This window comes from Mus caroli, unplaced genomic scaffold, assembly GCF_978045245.1.
Source record: "Mus caroli unplaced genomic scaffold, Mus_caroli_1 scaffold_11, whole genome shotgun sequence".
NCBI lineage: Eukaryota > Metazoa > Chordata > Mammalia > Rodentia > Muridae > Mus > Mus caroli.
In genome coordinates, this window is record NW_028227266.1 from 61975634 (window position 1) to 61992146 (window position 16513).

General features: G+C 38.7%; 1 protein-coding gene across 1 annotated transcript; it reads right to left on the reverse strand.

Annotated features, from left to right (window-relative positions):
- Positions 1-10425: 10425 nt before the first annotated feature.
- CUNH15orf61 (chromosome unknown C15orf61 homolog) lies at positions 10426-15247 on the reverse strand. Its single transcript, XM_021172970.3, has 2 exons — positions 14800-15247; positions 10426-10653 (listed from the first exon to the last, which is right to left on the reverse strand). The coding sequence occupies exons 1-2, from the start codon at positions 15143-15145 to the stop codon at positions 10526-10528; spliced, it is 474 nt and encodes a 157-aa protein (XP_021028629.1). The 5' UTR covers positions 15146-15247; the 3' UTR covers positions 10426-10525.
- Positions 15248-16513: the final 1266 nt, after the last annotated feature.

Sequence of the window (16513 nt, forward strand, 5' to 3'; positions counted from 1 at the left end):
TCTCCCAGAGCCTACACACTTCTGAACTCTTGAACCTCATGTCTTCTCTTCCTTCTTACACACACACAAGTCATTGTCCCACATGCTTCTTGAACATGCAGGACATCACACCCCAGGGTTCTCTCTACTACCTCTCTGCTTGGAATCCTCTTACCCTTGATGTCTACGTTATCTACATGGGTCCTTCCCATTCTGTAGGTCTTGCTTTTAGGAGGCTGTGGGATATCTGAAGGCCCGAGAAGACTTGAGGTTGCTATGGAATCACCCTCTGTGTTTCTGCCTTAATCATCGATGAGTCTCTCAATGGAACCCAAAGCTGGCTGATAAGGTTAGTCTTGCTAACCAGCTTGCTTTGGGAATCCCTTATCTCTGCCTCTGAGACTAGAATTTCAGATGGGCTGCCACTCCCACCCAGCATTTAGATGAGTACTGGAATCAGAACTCTGGTCTTCAAGCTTGTACTCTAAGCACTTAATCATTGAGCCATCTCCCTACCACAAGCAAGCATTTCCTTTATACTAATTGCTGTTTGTTTATTTAAGAAGAATATGAAGATATGAAAAAAAATGAACAGTCTCCAAAACTATGATAGGCAAGTGTGTTCTTATCTATTTTGATAAGAATGAAAATAATCAGTGGTAACAATCATCTGGGTGAGGGGGGTCGGTGATGACAGGCGCTCATGGGGCAGCAGCATGCACCAGGCACGGGATCAGAACTGGGGAGTTCAGATACTCTAAGACAAAGGCTTCTTTCATTTAAAATGCACCAGATTTAATTTCTCCAAAGTGTATTTCCCCTTAAGTAGAATAGTCTAGAGTCTCTGGAAAACAAACTCTAGCATGACTCTGACTCACTGTTAAGCACTTCTGAATTTTCCCTATATGCAGAGGAAGTAATGAAACTCTCATTTATGTGACTTCTCAGTTATCACCTGACAGAATTACCTTGTGTATCATAGGACAGGTGGAATGACGTGACCAAGAATGTAGACTCAGGAACCTTGTCTGGCCTTGGGTAAAACTTCCACAGGTGAAAGATGAACTGATGCTAAGTAAATAACAAGAAATACAGGGCACAATGCTTACGTCATAGAGTGGTCTGATTAAGTGACTTAGAATGCCTAATGTCCTTAGACAAGGTCCTTGAAATGAGTAAATGCTTATGTTAGATAATCTCCTTATTGTATAGCAAAGATACTAAAGCTCAGAAAGCTGAAACTACTCTGTTATCCAACTGGTAATGGCTCAGAAATAATTTAAGCCATGTCCATTAAAATAGGATTTTTATATTATATGTATATAAATCACCAAACTGAATATAGTCATGGGGAATCAGACAGAGGCATGGAGAATTCTCAATCAATTTCATAATCTGCTGTCCTATTCAAGAGTTCTTCCCTGCCTTCATAAGAAATTGTCATGTAGCCTCTGAAAACCAACAGAAGCCTGGCTTCCTTCTGAGAGATGATTGCTCATTTGACAACACAATCAAAATATTAGTTTTGTTTTAAAAGAGTAAGGCTGAATGGGATGTAGCTCAGTGGTATTCTTGCTCAATGCCTGAGTCCCATGCTTCAATGATGGTGGTGGTGGTGGTGGTGGTGATGATGGTAATACTAATGTAAAATAAAAAGAACGAGTCTAGCGATTCGAGTACTTCTGTTTCACTTCTGTACATTACCTAAATTTGACTTTACAATAGCAATTCCCGTATGTGAGAAAATAGAAGACAACTTTTGAAATGCCTTAAGAGGATATGGCAAAAGGATTCCAAACTCTAATTTTTTTTCCAGAAAGCATACTTGATTCATTACACTTGAGACATGTCAAACTTTATTGCTCTTCTTTATTTAATGTATATAAGTACACTGTCATATGGTTACAGATGGTTGTGAGCCACCATGTGGTTGCTGGGAATTGAACTCAGGACCCTTGGAAGAGAAATCAGTACTACTGAGCCATCTCTCTAGTCCCCTTTATTGCTCTTCTTGCAAGACAGATCCAAATGCCTTCCATTAAAGAGTCCTTGTCTTGATGCTATTAAAGGCAAGCACACTGCCCTTGCAATTTACAATCATGCATTCATTCAATTTACAGCATCCATTCTATGATAGTGTTGCCAACAAAAATTGCCAACACGTGACTGTCAGTCTGTCGTGTGCAGAGAGTCTTCTGCAGTCTGACTTCTCTGTGTAGACTCAGGACTACTAGAGTCTGTTGGCAAATCAAATGTACTAAAATTGGTCTTCAGCTTTGCCGGTATTGAGTATTAATTTGGTGCATGAATGATTGTCGAATTTTAAATGTCACTCTGGGGCTAGAGAGATGGCTCAGGGATTAAAGAGCACAGGCTGTTCTTTCAGATGTTGGTTAAATTTCTGGCACCAGCATAGTTGCTCAAGGTTGTCTGTTCTAGGGGATTTGATACCCTTTTTTGGTCTCTGTGGGCACCAGGTATACATGTGATACAAAGACATATATATATGCAAAACACTACATAGAAAATAAAAATAAATATTTTAATTAGTGATGCTAATTAGTGTGTGTACTGTTGTTGTTGCTAAGATTGAATGTGGAACCTTACACATTCAAGGCAAATGGTCTAAAATTGAGCTAGCCTAAGTTTATATTCAGACTTCCAAATTCTTGGCTACTTCATTTTGTAAATTTCAAAGTTCAAAATCATGACCTTTGGTATTGCATTTGTGGCATTGCTGCCTTCCAAGAAAATAAAATTTTGTTCTTTATCTCTTAGTAGTGGCTGTAATACAATGTGTAAAAAAGGCTTTAAAGATAATCTACTCTCATAAATTATTTTCATCCAATTCTTAAGCATCTAACATTTTAAAAATAGAAATGGTCGCTCTTATTAAATGTGATTTTGCACTTTTGTGTACTTGGGAAGCATTCATTATTTTGCATGTTTTTATTCTTTAGGATTTGAGCAGACACTTTTTAGGTAGGATTTAAATTATGTACTAATATGGAAATAAAGTAAAATGAATCACTTTGTGGATAGCCAATTCAGCATTCTGTTCACAGGCAGATTGTTATACAAAATTACTGATCTGTTCTAGCAGCAGCAGTAAAGGTTATGTCAAACGGCTGCTAAAAACTCATACCACATGAGTTAATGATGTTACCTTAACACGCCAGCTTCCGGGCTGCATAATTGTTTCTGCCAACCCATAAATTTTTGAGTAACAACAAAATTATTGTGATTTTTCTTACTAAATAATTCATACATTACAAAGCATGTATGTAACAAGGCCCATGAATCACTGAAGCATATAATGATCATATATCTAATGACATATCTCTTTTCATAAGATGAATCCAAATAGATTTATGTATTTAGGTTAACTAAAAAGTACTGAGTTTATAAGGTTCATAATTCTATCAACCAGAACAACAGCAAGAAACTCCAAACCTTGTTGTAAGAAGTCCAGTTCCTGTGAGTCCCTTTTCAAAATGGCAAGCTTGTTTGTTGAAGCCCTATAGTAAAGCTACTTTCCATGAAGTTTTACAGCTTTTAAATTGATACTATAAATATCTCTGAAGATAAATTAATGGTGTAATGGAATAGTACAATGTTCATAAACTGTATTTAAGATGACATGAATACAACTAAAATAGCTATGAGCAATCTTATGTGAGCCCTGAGCTGATGTGCACTGGTATTCCTTACCCAGCCACGAGGACCTAATAAAGGATGCTGCGTCCGCTACTGCTTCTCATACTTCACGTGGGTCTTGTTTTAAATACTCTCCAACAAAATAGATCTTTTGTTTTTTAATGCTACTAAAAGAATGGTCCCAGGTGAGATTTTTATCTACTTAATTAAAACTAGATGTCCTAGCTAAAGTTTTGAAAATTCCAACTCTGCAATGTACAAAATATTAAATTAACCACAGCTTAGTTGTAAAATCTCAATGTGTGTATCTCTGACAATTTCATGTATGTGCACACTGTATCTTGATTATATCTACTTTCCTCTTCTCCCCTTAGTCCTCCCAACATGCCCTGCTTCACTTTCATGTCCATTTTACTTTTTATTTTGTTTATAACTTACTGAGTCTACATGCTTCTTGCATGAACATGCTGTTTGGCCATCCACTGGAGAATAGGCATCCTACCAGGCCATACTCTCTGAAAGAAAATTGATTCTCCTTTCCCAACATCCCCCAATTACCCATAACTCCTCAGCTAGGGGTGGGGTCTTGTGAACCCCTCTCCAGTCGATGCTGAAATATTTTTGCTTGGATGAATAATTTCAACATAGTATCTCTGCTCCCTTTTTTTGTACAGGTTTGTTTTGTTCCCTATGACTACAAAGAAGCAGGATTGCTGCATAATGTGAAATCAGTTCAGAAAGAAAGTCATAAAAAGCTCCTGAGACAACCCTTACCCTCTCCAGCCTCCCTGCTGCAAGAAATGGCCTAGCCAGAAAGCCATTGAAGAGAACACTTAAAAATTATGAAAAGGATGCTCCCGTCGATTGATGGCTTCTGGTGGGATGAGGGTGAGGAAGGACTCAGTTTCCTTAAAGAGGATGGCCATTGGGAGTTTGACCATACTTCAGTGAGTATATACAACACAAATTGAACTTGTGGCTTGTTTTGTTGTTTTTCTTTCTTCCTTTTTGGGAAGGGGTCACATGGGTTGGGGCAGTCTAGAAAAACTGGACTGGGAGAGTCAATGTGATTGGGGTGTGTTATATGAAATTCCCAAATAATCAATAAAAATATGTTTGAAAAAAAAAAGTGAAACTTGTCCCAAATGCTTGCAGCCATTTTACATTTGTATTTGTTATGTCCTCACATCCTGATTTTTTGTGAAATCACACCTTTTTTTCCCATAAAAAGCTAATGAAATATTTGGCAACCTTACTTAATATTAGAAATAAGCTTATAGAAAATAACTCAGGACTAGAGAACCGGCTCAGAAGTCTAGAGGACCTTACTGGGTTCCCAGCACCCACACTGGACGGTTCATAACTACCTGTGACTCCAAGAGAGGGGCATGTCACTCTCTTCTGGTTTTTGAGGACACCTGCACTCATGTGGCATAGGAAACACATAAACAGAAAATTTTTTAAAAACGTAAAAAGGTGTTTGATTTCTTCTAATTGTATTCATATTCTCAATTAGCTGAACAGATCTCTAGTCAGTATCTGAATGGCCAAAGGTTAGTGGAAGCTATCTTAGCCACAGTTTTATTAGAAAAAGAAGAAAAATGAATGCCTGACCTCCAATTTGCATTAGAACAATAACTTTTAGACTCTGGACACTACCAGTGACACTTCTTACTGTTAAAGAAAGCTCATGTGAATTTGTCAAGCACATAAAATAGTATGAAAGTGAAACATAGTAATTAAGATTTGTGTTCTATTGATTGTGTAGCTTAAGTAATTTTTCATTACTAACATAAGATTTAATAAGTATAAGTAGTTAAAGATTCTGACTTGGCACTCGTCATTAGCATGTAATTGAACTAGTGAAAAAGATCAGTTAAAGCTGTGTTGATTACTACCTTATCTTTGAAAGGCAATTAAAGGCCTCAATCATTGCAACAAGATTTGATTGTGCAGCCTTTATTGGACATTGATCTTTCAGCAAAGTGCAGTTACATTTTCCATTAATTTACTGTAACATAGTTTAACTCTGATACCCTAGACTGTTGACCCAGGTGAGATGTAATGCTAAGTACTTGTTTAGGTTAAGATGCTCCCAAACGTCATTCCCTCATTACTGTCTCAGTGCTGTGTGCCCAATATAGGAGATACCGGATCTGCTAGCATTGGGATACAGTTTCTGTTCTCTGCATTAGCTTTCAAGGGAAGTGAAATGGAGACCCTTGTCTTTGATGTCATCCCACACACTTAGACATCATGACTCTGTAATAGATCTAAAAGGCATTTCATGAAGAAATGTAGATGTGCTGTGTCTGTGGTTCTGGGTGAACATAAATATAAATTCCATGAAAGAAAATGTTCTTACGATACATTTGGCTTTAAAAGTCTTACTACTGGTGTGTGTGTGTGGGGGGGGGGCACTTGTGCAGAGGTCAGAGGACAGCTTTATGGAATTGATTTTCTCTTTTTGCCTTTATTTGAGTTCTGGGGATTGAACTCAGGTCACCAGGCTTGTATAGCAAGTGTTATTATCTATTGAGCCATCCCTCTAGCCCTCCGTATAGGTTTTTAATGATTAAAAAGTATTTCAATATTTACTGTTGTCAACAATTGGAAAACATTGTTAGTGGCCAAATATATGTGTCAAAAAACCCACAATATATAACAATGTGTATGAAGACAGCGTCACTGAGAAAGTAGAGAATTTTATAATTTTAAATGGATTTATTGAATTTTATAATTTTAAGACTTTTTTTTTTACCTGTATAGGTTTCTTACCTGTATATATCTCTTGTGTATGTGCAGTGCCCATAGAGGTCAGAATCAAGTGCCAAATCTCCTGGAACTGGAGTTGCAGATGGTTGTTGCAGATGCTGGGTTCGAGACCCAGCACCACCATGTGGGTGCTGGGTCTTGAACCTGGGTCTTCTGGAAGAGCATTAAATGCTCTTAACCCTTGAGTTATCCCTCTAACCCCAGCCATTTTTTTTTTTTTTTTTTTTTTTACTATCAGCAACCTCTTTTATACTCCCAGATGTTGATGTCTCTTAAAGCAATTTATAGCTTACATAGGAACTAAGGATTTTGCCTAGAAATTTCTTTTAGCGCTTCATAATTGATATGTGTGAAATGAGAAGAGGGTAGGCTATACCAAAAATTCACACCTTCACTAAAAGTTATGCTGGGATTATTTTATCTTGATAGTTTCTGTAGTTATCTGTCTATCTATCTATCTATCTTATCTATCTATCTGTCTATCTGTCTATCTATCTATCTATCTATCTATCTATCTATCTATCTATCTATCTATCTATCTATCACGTATCTAGTGTGTAGGTTCTGGAGAGATGCCTCCACAGTAAAGAATGCTGTTTGCTCTTTCGCCAGACCAGAATTTGGTTCCTGGAAACCACATAGGTGGAGTACAGTCACCTATAACGCCAGCTCCAGGGGACTTGACACTTTTTTTCCTGGCCCTTGTGGGAACCTGCACATATCATACACACACACACACACACACACACACACACACACACACACACACGTACAACCAAAACTCCAATATATATAATTCCCAATATAAAACTTTAATATATTATATGTAATATATATAATATATATGAGGGAGGAAAGAGGGAGCACAGAGGGAGAACGTTAGCATATTCATCCCCAAATCCTTCTCCCATTAATGCCCTTTAATATTCTAGACAATTTCACTTCATTTTTACATACATGATCTATGTTACTATCTAAAGTCTAGAAACCATGAATGAGAGAAATTTGTCTGAGAAAGACTTCAGTTAATGAATATCCAGTTGCATCCCATGTTCCTGAAACTGCCACAATTTTATTCACCATCACAAGCCTGGATACTGTTAAATACAAACTGCAGGTAGAAAATCTGGTCAATGATTTCATTAACCAAGAAGGGCAGGCAGGGTCCACTTGGACTTCCCCTTGCCATCTTAGGTTAGTGAGTGTGGGCAGATAAACACTCACTGCCTTCAGCGTCTCTCCCTTTCCTTCTCACCTTACTTTTGAAATCCTTCTGTTAATGAAACCCTTTGTAAATAAAAGGAACAAAAAAAATGTGTGATAGAAAAAGTTTTTAGCTGAGACAAAAGTAAAAAGCATCATCATGATACATCTTTTTTTTTTAAAGCCTTTTTAAAATTGTGTGTGTGTTGGGGGAAGGATTCCTGTGTGTTGTGCACATGTACATATGTGTGAATGTCAAAAGACAACTCCATGGTTGCTGGTTCTGTTCTTCCATCTTTATGTGATTTCCAGGGATAAACTCGGGTTGCCAGGCATGCATGACAAGCACCTTTCCTGATGAGACGCCTGGCCATATCCATGATACGTCTTGAGCTGGAAAGGTCCTAGGGTTCTTCTCAACTTGCGGGTGGGAAAACAAAAACAAAAAAAACGAGACACAAAGTAACAGACAGTAGCCTTAAGGCAAAAAGACAACCCCGAAGCCAGAAACAGACTCAATCTTCTGGCTTCTTAGCACTCTCTCCCTTCTGGGCTACAGTATTTTTCTGCAACAGGCAACATTTACGGGGGTCCGGGGGAGGAAACAAAATATTTGCTGTTTCTTGGGAAGCAACTTTGATAACAAAAGATTCATTACAAGGTTTAATACATTCAATGAATCATATTTTAATTTTTGAGCTCTTCCCTTAGCTATCACTGGTTTATCCTTCACTGTGATCAACTCCATGTGAGCAAGAGGTCTATTGATTTTCATGTAATACAAGAAAATATTACATTTGCTTAATTGTTACACAGCAAACACACCAGACAAGAAATCAAGGCTCTATTTAATGCTGCAACTGCAGCAGCAGCAGCAGAGAATTACCGAGATCAATAGGGTAGTTTGTCAAAGATGTTCTCCTAGGAGACTTACCTATCAGCACACAGACAAGAAGTCACACTGACTACAGTTATCGAAAAGCAGGTGAGCAGAGTCAGCAGTACACATTATCAGAAATCAAACAGGCCGCCGTCAAAAGTGGTACAACTGGACTGAAAAGCTGTATTTATGGTCTGGTAATTAAAAACCGTTTTATCAGCCTTGTGTTGAGACCAAACCTTTACAGCAGGTATCGACATGATCAGCAGCATCGAATGAGCAGCATTTGACTTAAAACTTATGAGCTATAGTTATTTAACTTTGTCCTTAACAGAGAAAATCAGTTCTAGCCTTGCTTGCAAAATGCTAATAGTCAGTTTTATTATTAATGAAGCTTAATGTAACACCATCTTCTTTGGGCAAGCCATTCATTTAACTAGTGTCAAGCCTATTTTTTTGGACTAAATATATTGGCATAAGTACTTCTTTGATTAAACTGTTACTTAGAATTGTGTTTAGGCAAGTGAACAATACATACATTAGTACAATTCCCTATCTGTTGCACATTTAAAATAAATACATTTGAGGGGCCTGTTTGTGTGACTCCATTATTATGATGGTTTCACTCAGTCGTTTCTGGAAGTTCACTTTCTTTATTAACTTGGCAGAAATAACATCCAAATGTTGGTTAGAGGAAACTGTGTAAAATGTTTTCCTACAAAAATGTATAAACACTGCAGAACCAGCAACACATTAACATAAAATGCTATATAATGTATGCTTGTAATTATGAGAGCGATCATAAATCTTAAACACCCATTGGTTTAGAAATTAAATAGTCCTACTTAGTTCTCCCTAAATTACTCCAAATTTCAGAAATTTACCATTCATCTGGGTATTTTGTGACTATCTCCAAGGATAAATTTTTTTAATGACTTTGCTTTCAAAAATGCAATTAGCTTAATAAAGTTCTAATGTAAAAGTGGTGTCAGGTTTTTGAAATTTCAGCTCGCTCTCCATGGTCAGTCAATCTGTGGGGGTGTGCCATTTCAGTCCACTGCTTTCATAGTCATCAAATTCATTCTTTCTGGGTCTTTCTAGACCTTAATTTTCTTATAGCTTTGTAATATTTTTTAACTTATTAATAGTAAGTATTAATTTCACTCATCTTGTTGCATCTACATTGACAAGAGCTATAGCTACATTTAAAAGTACTATGGCATTGAGTTCTTTTTGTTGTTATGGTCTCATGCCTAGGGTGATGTTGGAGACTCCCTGCAGCTATGAGTGAATTTGAATTCTTGATCCTCCCGCCTCTACCTTCCAAGTGCTGGGATTATAGGTGTGCACCCTACCACTAAGACCAGATAAATAGTACAAGAGCTTAGCCAAAAACAAAAAAAACAAAAAAACCCCAAACAAACAACAAAACCGCCCCCCCCCAAACCAAACAAACAAAAAAAAGCCCAAACCACTTCCAGGTAAAATCTTAAAGGCTGAATGCTTAAGTTTTTAGTTGCAATCAGATTCTCATATATTTTGAATTTGTCAACAATATACTATCATCTCCACTAAGTATTTAATATCATTTCCCTTTTCCTTCATTATATTTTCCCCCTTTCTACCATGATTTCCCCTTTTTGTGGAGATACTTATGCTTTTTTCAGAGTTAATTTATATTGTTAATATCCAGCCATAGAATCTGTGTTTATCTACTCATTTTTTAACTGTAATTTAACCTAGTTCTAGGAAATCAGGAGTGAAGCCACATGTTTGGAATTCCTATTAGCTAAATATATATATATGTATATATGCATATATATATAAATAATGTTATTATATATATGGCATTGATATATATATACATTCCTTCTGGGTTCTGGGAGTAAGTGATTCATCTTAAAAAAAATCACACACCCTAGAAACACAACGGCTTTGGAGCATTTTATTTTAAAGGATCAAAAATAAATACTGCATATACACACAGAGGGGGACAAATTCATTGACATTTGTGTTCTCCAATGCACACTTTCAATACATGGCACCTTCATCTTCTTTATTTAGAAAATAGATTGTTATTGGTCCGTAACTGGTATGAACAGTCTCTGTGACTCTGGCAAATAACCAGGAGCCAAGTCCATATAATAAAGTTGGAATACCTGGAAAACAAATGAACATGTTACTCAAGAAGATCAGTACTTATAATCATGTCCTAACATATGTCATGTTACCGAGCCTGTAACAGTCTTCAGCAATGTTAACATAAAGCTTTAGAAACACAAATGACCTGATACTCACTAGGATTACTACAGAGCTGGACTTTATCTCTTTATGAAACACAGTGGCAATTACATGAGCCTAGATTTTTAAAACCATTAGATAAGACTGATAGAAATTTTAATGTAAAGCATTTGCTTAATTTATTATCTTCAATTAATTATAAAGTAATTTTATATTCTTCTCACAAATAAGCAAATAGGGAAGAATATCCATTAATTTGGTTGTAAATGTCCCTGATTATTGGCCTTAAGCTAAAATTACTAGGTCCACAAGTAATTACTAGGTTATTCTTCAAGTTACATAGGAACACTGATGGCTAAAGAAATATTTGTATGACTTAGAAACTGGGTCAAACAACTGTCTTCAAAAACCTAAGGCACAACCCAACTTTTAGAAAGATTTTAGAGTTATCAGCATGACAAAGAACACTCTCACTAGCGATTTTATAATTGATTTGAAGACAATCTCATTTTATTTTATCTGCCTGGACTCAAACAGATCTCTGTTTCCTTTTTTGAACATTGCTACTAATAAGGTTTCCATTTTATTTTAGATTTAACAGCTGCTGTTATATATCAAACTAAGCACATACTATCCATAAATATGGATTCATATGTATATGACAGCATGTTGGATGCAAAACAGACTTCCATAATTCTTATCTTTTAAGGCACTTGTTTAAAATCACTGCCTATTAACATATTAAAAATACACATATATGTCTGTGTGTATATAAAACCACAGGCATACAGATCAAAAACAAATATTGTAGGCCCTACACAAGTATTAATTTTATTGCTTCCATGTGGGAACTGGGCCGAAAGACAATTCAAAAGGATAACTGCTCATTTGGAAAATCTCTTTCTTTCTAGTTAACAGAGAGACCAGCACACACTCAAGACTGATCAAACTGCTCATTGTTTCTTCTTTTGCTGTACGAAGGACGATCTTCACCGTTACGCTACCTTTGAGTAAGTGTGTTGGAACAGTCTGGGATGTCAGAGATAGCAGAAGAGCTATCACCAGCTGGCAGTGTGACTGTGGGTGAGGCTGTTGGACTGTGGGAGCCTGATGCCTCCTGTTCAGGCATTTTTCTACCTTTAGGAACATACCAAGGTTCAATTTGGTATTTATTACCACAGAATCCCCTAGAACTCCTATGGAATTTTCTACAGTATACTGCGATCTGTGCCCTTGTTATACCCCCAAAGAATCTCAAATGTCTCAAGGGACTGCCATAAAAATAAATCCTCAAAAAGTATAGTAATAGAGCTATTTGCAAATCACTCATCCAAAAAGAAAAAAACCCAGTGGTATGTGGTCAGAAGGCAGAGGGTCAAGAGAAGACCAGGACAAGGTAGGCATAAGTAAAAAAAGGAGTGAGGGGTACAAGCTCAAATAAGAAATGAATTGCAATATGAAACTACCAACCCAAATTCTGAAAATCGCTGGGGATGAGGAATTTTAAAAGGCCCTCAAAGCAGTTATTAGTTTTCTATCCATACTGGGAGTAAGATAAACATAATATGCCTTTTAAACCAACACTAAAGATTGAATTGGTGGAATGGTAGTGACCCTGAGAATTATATTTTATGGTATTTATCATGGCTTTCAGTTAAATACTCTTTTAAAATATATACTTTTAAAAACAAATCATACAAATAAATTCTCCCAGATAAAATTTAAAAACTGGTTAATGATTATTGGTTTAGTAACAATGGCGTGCAGGAGCCATTATCAGTCTTGCTTATTGATAGTGGTCAGAGTTGATAAGGGAATCAGAATTCTGTAGTTTCTCTCCTGGAATGAATGAGGTTTTTAGGGTTTTTCACCCTAAAATGAAGAGAATAGTGCAGGAATGAGGAAGATTTTGCCTCTGTGTTTTCCACATTAAAAAATTTTAGTCAGTATGTTTTGAAATCAAAATCTTTAAGATTCCATGAAATAATAAAATTCAGATTACTGAAGATCAAAACAAACTTGAGAAACAGTTCTTTGCATAATCATTCATTTTAAGTTAACTGAACAGTAGGTAAACTACTGTTGAATTAAGAACTTAAAACAATTGGAACTTTATTGTAAGGCTCCGATAACCCAGCCATTCCAGTGGTAAGTTGCTTTCCTTAAATCGTAATCTATTTCCCAGCAGGATGCTCAGGCTGATAAACCATCAGGAAAATGTCAGCTCCACTGAAGGGAAGGTGGAGGAGAAAGGGAACAAATGAGTCAACAGAAATCCTTAGTATTCACAAAATGGAAAATTAATTATTCTGATTACTACTCATCTACAAAGGAAGGCAAGGAATAAAATCCTTTGTATTCTTATTCCCAGCCAGGGACTTGATCCAGATGGGCAAACTGTACCCTCGCCAGCCAGGATCCTCTTACTTAATTCATAGTTCCCTTACTTCAGACAAAATTACTAAATTGGATTTTAGTAAAGTCCAGAAAAGGGTTTCAGAGTAAGCCAAGTTGTAGCACAGCATACAGGAACACTTTCTCTGCTGCACTTACAGACTTTCTAAAAGCCCACTGTTAAATCACTATTTTATATTAAAAAACAAAGAAAGAACCAACAACAAAACACCCTACATCTGTTGTATTTCTGAAAAGGTTTTACTTTTCTGTGTGGGAAGTGTTTTTTTTTTTTTTTCCTTCTTCTTTTGATGTCTTAATGACCTACAGCTAAAAGATAAACCCTTAATCATGACAGGTATCTTTAAGGAAATGTTTATTTTAACCTGTGACATTTTATATAAGGGATTCTGCCTATATAGTTTACCTATGGCTTGACCTACTAGGCTTTTTTTTATTATTATTAATTTTATTTTTTTTACCGTCTAGCTGTTGCCCTCCTCCTGGTGCCCCTCCCACAGTTCCTCATCCCATTTCTCCTCCTGGCCTACTAGTTTTCCTAACCTATATCTCAGTATTTGGAAAAGAATGACTCCTGCCAAGTCTGAAAATAAAATCAACTCATTTTCACAAAGCTAATTTGTTAGCATTTTGGCTTTTCCCATAGTTTCATACCAACCTCAGGATTAGTTGACATACTCTATATAGAGTGTATCAAACAAGTTATGAGACACATTGGTGTATAATCTCCTTCCTGGATTTTCCAGGGGGACAATGGCTCAAAAATCCCGTAAGTGCTATTCGAGTTATTATAAGCAGAAATGCCCATGCTTTATTAAATTGAATGAACTACCGGACTATATGTAACACTAGTACGGCTACACAGAGTTTAGTGTTAATTTTGGATTGAAAAAAAAAAAAAACTATTTGGAGGGGGAGGGTGAAGGGGATAGGGGATTTTCGGAGGGGGAACTAGGAAAGGGGGTAACATTTGAAATGTAAATAAAGAAAATATCTAATAAAAAGTTAATAAATTCCTAGACAGCAATATTTAAAAAAAAAACTATTTGGATTATACTGGTTCTGCTTCCTTGTATAGAGTTTGAGTGACTGACATCTAAGTTAATATTTTTTTAGCAGCTATTAATAAGGTCCGAAACATCTTGAGGACTTGAATTTTTCCCTAATCTATAAAATGCTGTCACATCTACAATCCATTTCTAGCAGGAGGACCGTCAGAATTAGATTATCTTCAGGAATACAGATACTAAAGGATCTTAAAAGACAGCATCTTCTAAGTCTAGCACCTGAGAAAATAGGATGTCTAGAGAGAACCTACTGCTTTTAGCAAAACACAATTGCTGAGATTTCACAGAAAGACAAAGAAACTTTAAAAGTCCGTCCAGTTTTTGTCCTCCAAAGGCTCCTGATGATGAGCGCGGGAATGACTCTTGCTAAGCAACTTCGGAGCCACTGTCCGGACTCACTCCTCGCTGCCCTGGGCAGGGTTCTCCGGGGTGGACAGTGGCAGGGCACGACCTCCGGGGTGCTGCAAGCAGCCCGCCGGAGATGCGAAGGGCCGGCCCTGGAGAGCGAGCAGCGTGCTTGTGGGCCAGCGGCCGCCCTGGGATGGAGGAGTGCCCGGGTCAGGCGAGGGCGCCGCCACTCACCCAGGTTGATGACCTTGAGCGCGGTGAAGAAGCGGTCCTGCGGGGCCAGGTCCTGCCAGGGCGCCTTGGAGCAGTGGTACTTGATGAAGGGGAAGCAGCCGGTGCGCAGGACGTGGTAGTTGGCGCCCGGCACCGGCCAATTGAAGTGCGACAGGCCGAACTGGTCGTTGTGGACCGCACTGTAGGGCACGCAGAACGAAGTCCAGTACGGCAGGCGCCGCTGCAGCAGGTGCCGCGTCAGCACCTCCGAGGCGCGGGGCTTCGGGCGGGAGGCGGCGCCCGAGGCCCAGGGCCGGCATAGCAGCAGCCGCAGCGTAGCCTCGTGGGCCCTCCGCAGGGCCTCCATGGCCAGGGCACGCCGGGGAACCGGCCCCGGGCCCCTGGGGCCAGGCCTCTGGGGGCGGGGTCAGGCGAGTGTACGCATGCGCGCTCCCCTCACCACCCTAGGCCAGGGCGGGGGACACCCAGCGGGCCGCGCGCGGGTGAGAGCGCCTTGAGGTGCGGCGCGTGCGCACAGGACGGGACGGGAGGGCGGAGCGACTGCGCAGATCAGGAAAATTGTCACCTCTGGCCTCAGGTAACCTCGGAGCAGGGAGAGAATGTTAAAACAATCCTCCACAGCGACAAACCCGGTCTGGCTGTCAGTCGCTGGGCTCCAGGGAAATCCTCAGGGATGCTAGGTGTTTGAGGTGTGCACAGGAAAGTGAGCTGACCCAAGGCCTGGCCTTTGCCCGGGCTGGACGCTTGGTGACCTCAGACTGCACGTGTGTGCTGATGTCCTCACAGTCGTGTTCACTGTCCAGACTGAATCCTAGATAGTGCAAGATGTGGCGCTTGCCTGGAATCACAGCCCTGAAAAGGCTGAGATGTGAAGATGGAGAGGTGGAGGCCAGCCTGGGCTACATAGAAGAGCACCTGTCTCAACTGCCTCCCTGTCCCCGCACCCCCCCCCCCCAAAAAAAAAACTGAAAAGCAGTCCTATGTTTTCTCATTTAGTGCCCTAAAGCTCAGAAAAACGTCCCTCCTGAGAAGACAGTAAATACTAGGACCGGATGTGGCAGTCACCAACCTTTAACAATCTCAGTTACCCACTTTCATTACTGTAAGGGAGGCATTTCTCAATCTTCCTGCCAGCATACAACCTCGTGTCTAAAGTATCATTACTCGTATATGTCCTCAATTTTTGTGGGGAGAATGAGTAAATAGGGTGAGGTTTCTGGAAAGTACCATATGCAAGTGAAGTAATTCTGTGTGTTGGAACTATATAACAATTATTATTTGCTGAAAATTCAAGAAGGACGTAGAATAGTGTGATGTTTAGAGAAGATTTATTTATTTTATATATACAAGTGCTCCATTTTCATGCACACCAGAAGAGGAAATCAGATCCCATTACAGATGGTTGTGAGTCACCATGTGGTAGCTGGGAATTGAACTCAGGTCTTCTGGAAGGGCAGCCAATGCTCTTAACCACTGAGCCATCTCTCCAGCAACATTTTTGTTTTATAGTCACCAGTTTTGGGTTAGTCGACATTGAGTTCATTCCACAAATATGTTAAATATTTAGGGGGGAGTTTACAGTCATGCAAATAGTTTGAACTTTATAAGATTCCCTATTAAATATCGATTTTTAAAGAAAGATTAGGTGGAGTCATGATATATTTGATATGCAGAATAGCTAGGAGGACTATTGAAGGGAGGTAGGGAGCTGCGG

Bases quoted from the DNA above. Each gene is read 5' to 3' on its own strand.
- CUNH15orf61 (XM_021172970.3), bottom strand. From the start codon at position 15,145: ATGGAGGCCCTGCGGAGGGCCCACGAGGCTACGCTGCGGCTGCTGCTA. The intron at 10,654-14,799 runs GTGAGTGGCGGC...TTTGTTTTCCAG, and splicing joins GCTCAAGGTCATCAACCTGG to GTATTCCAACTTTATTATAT.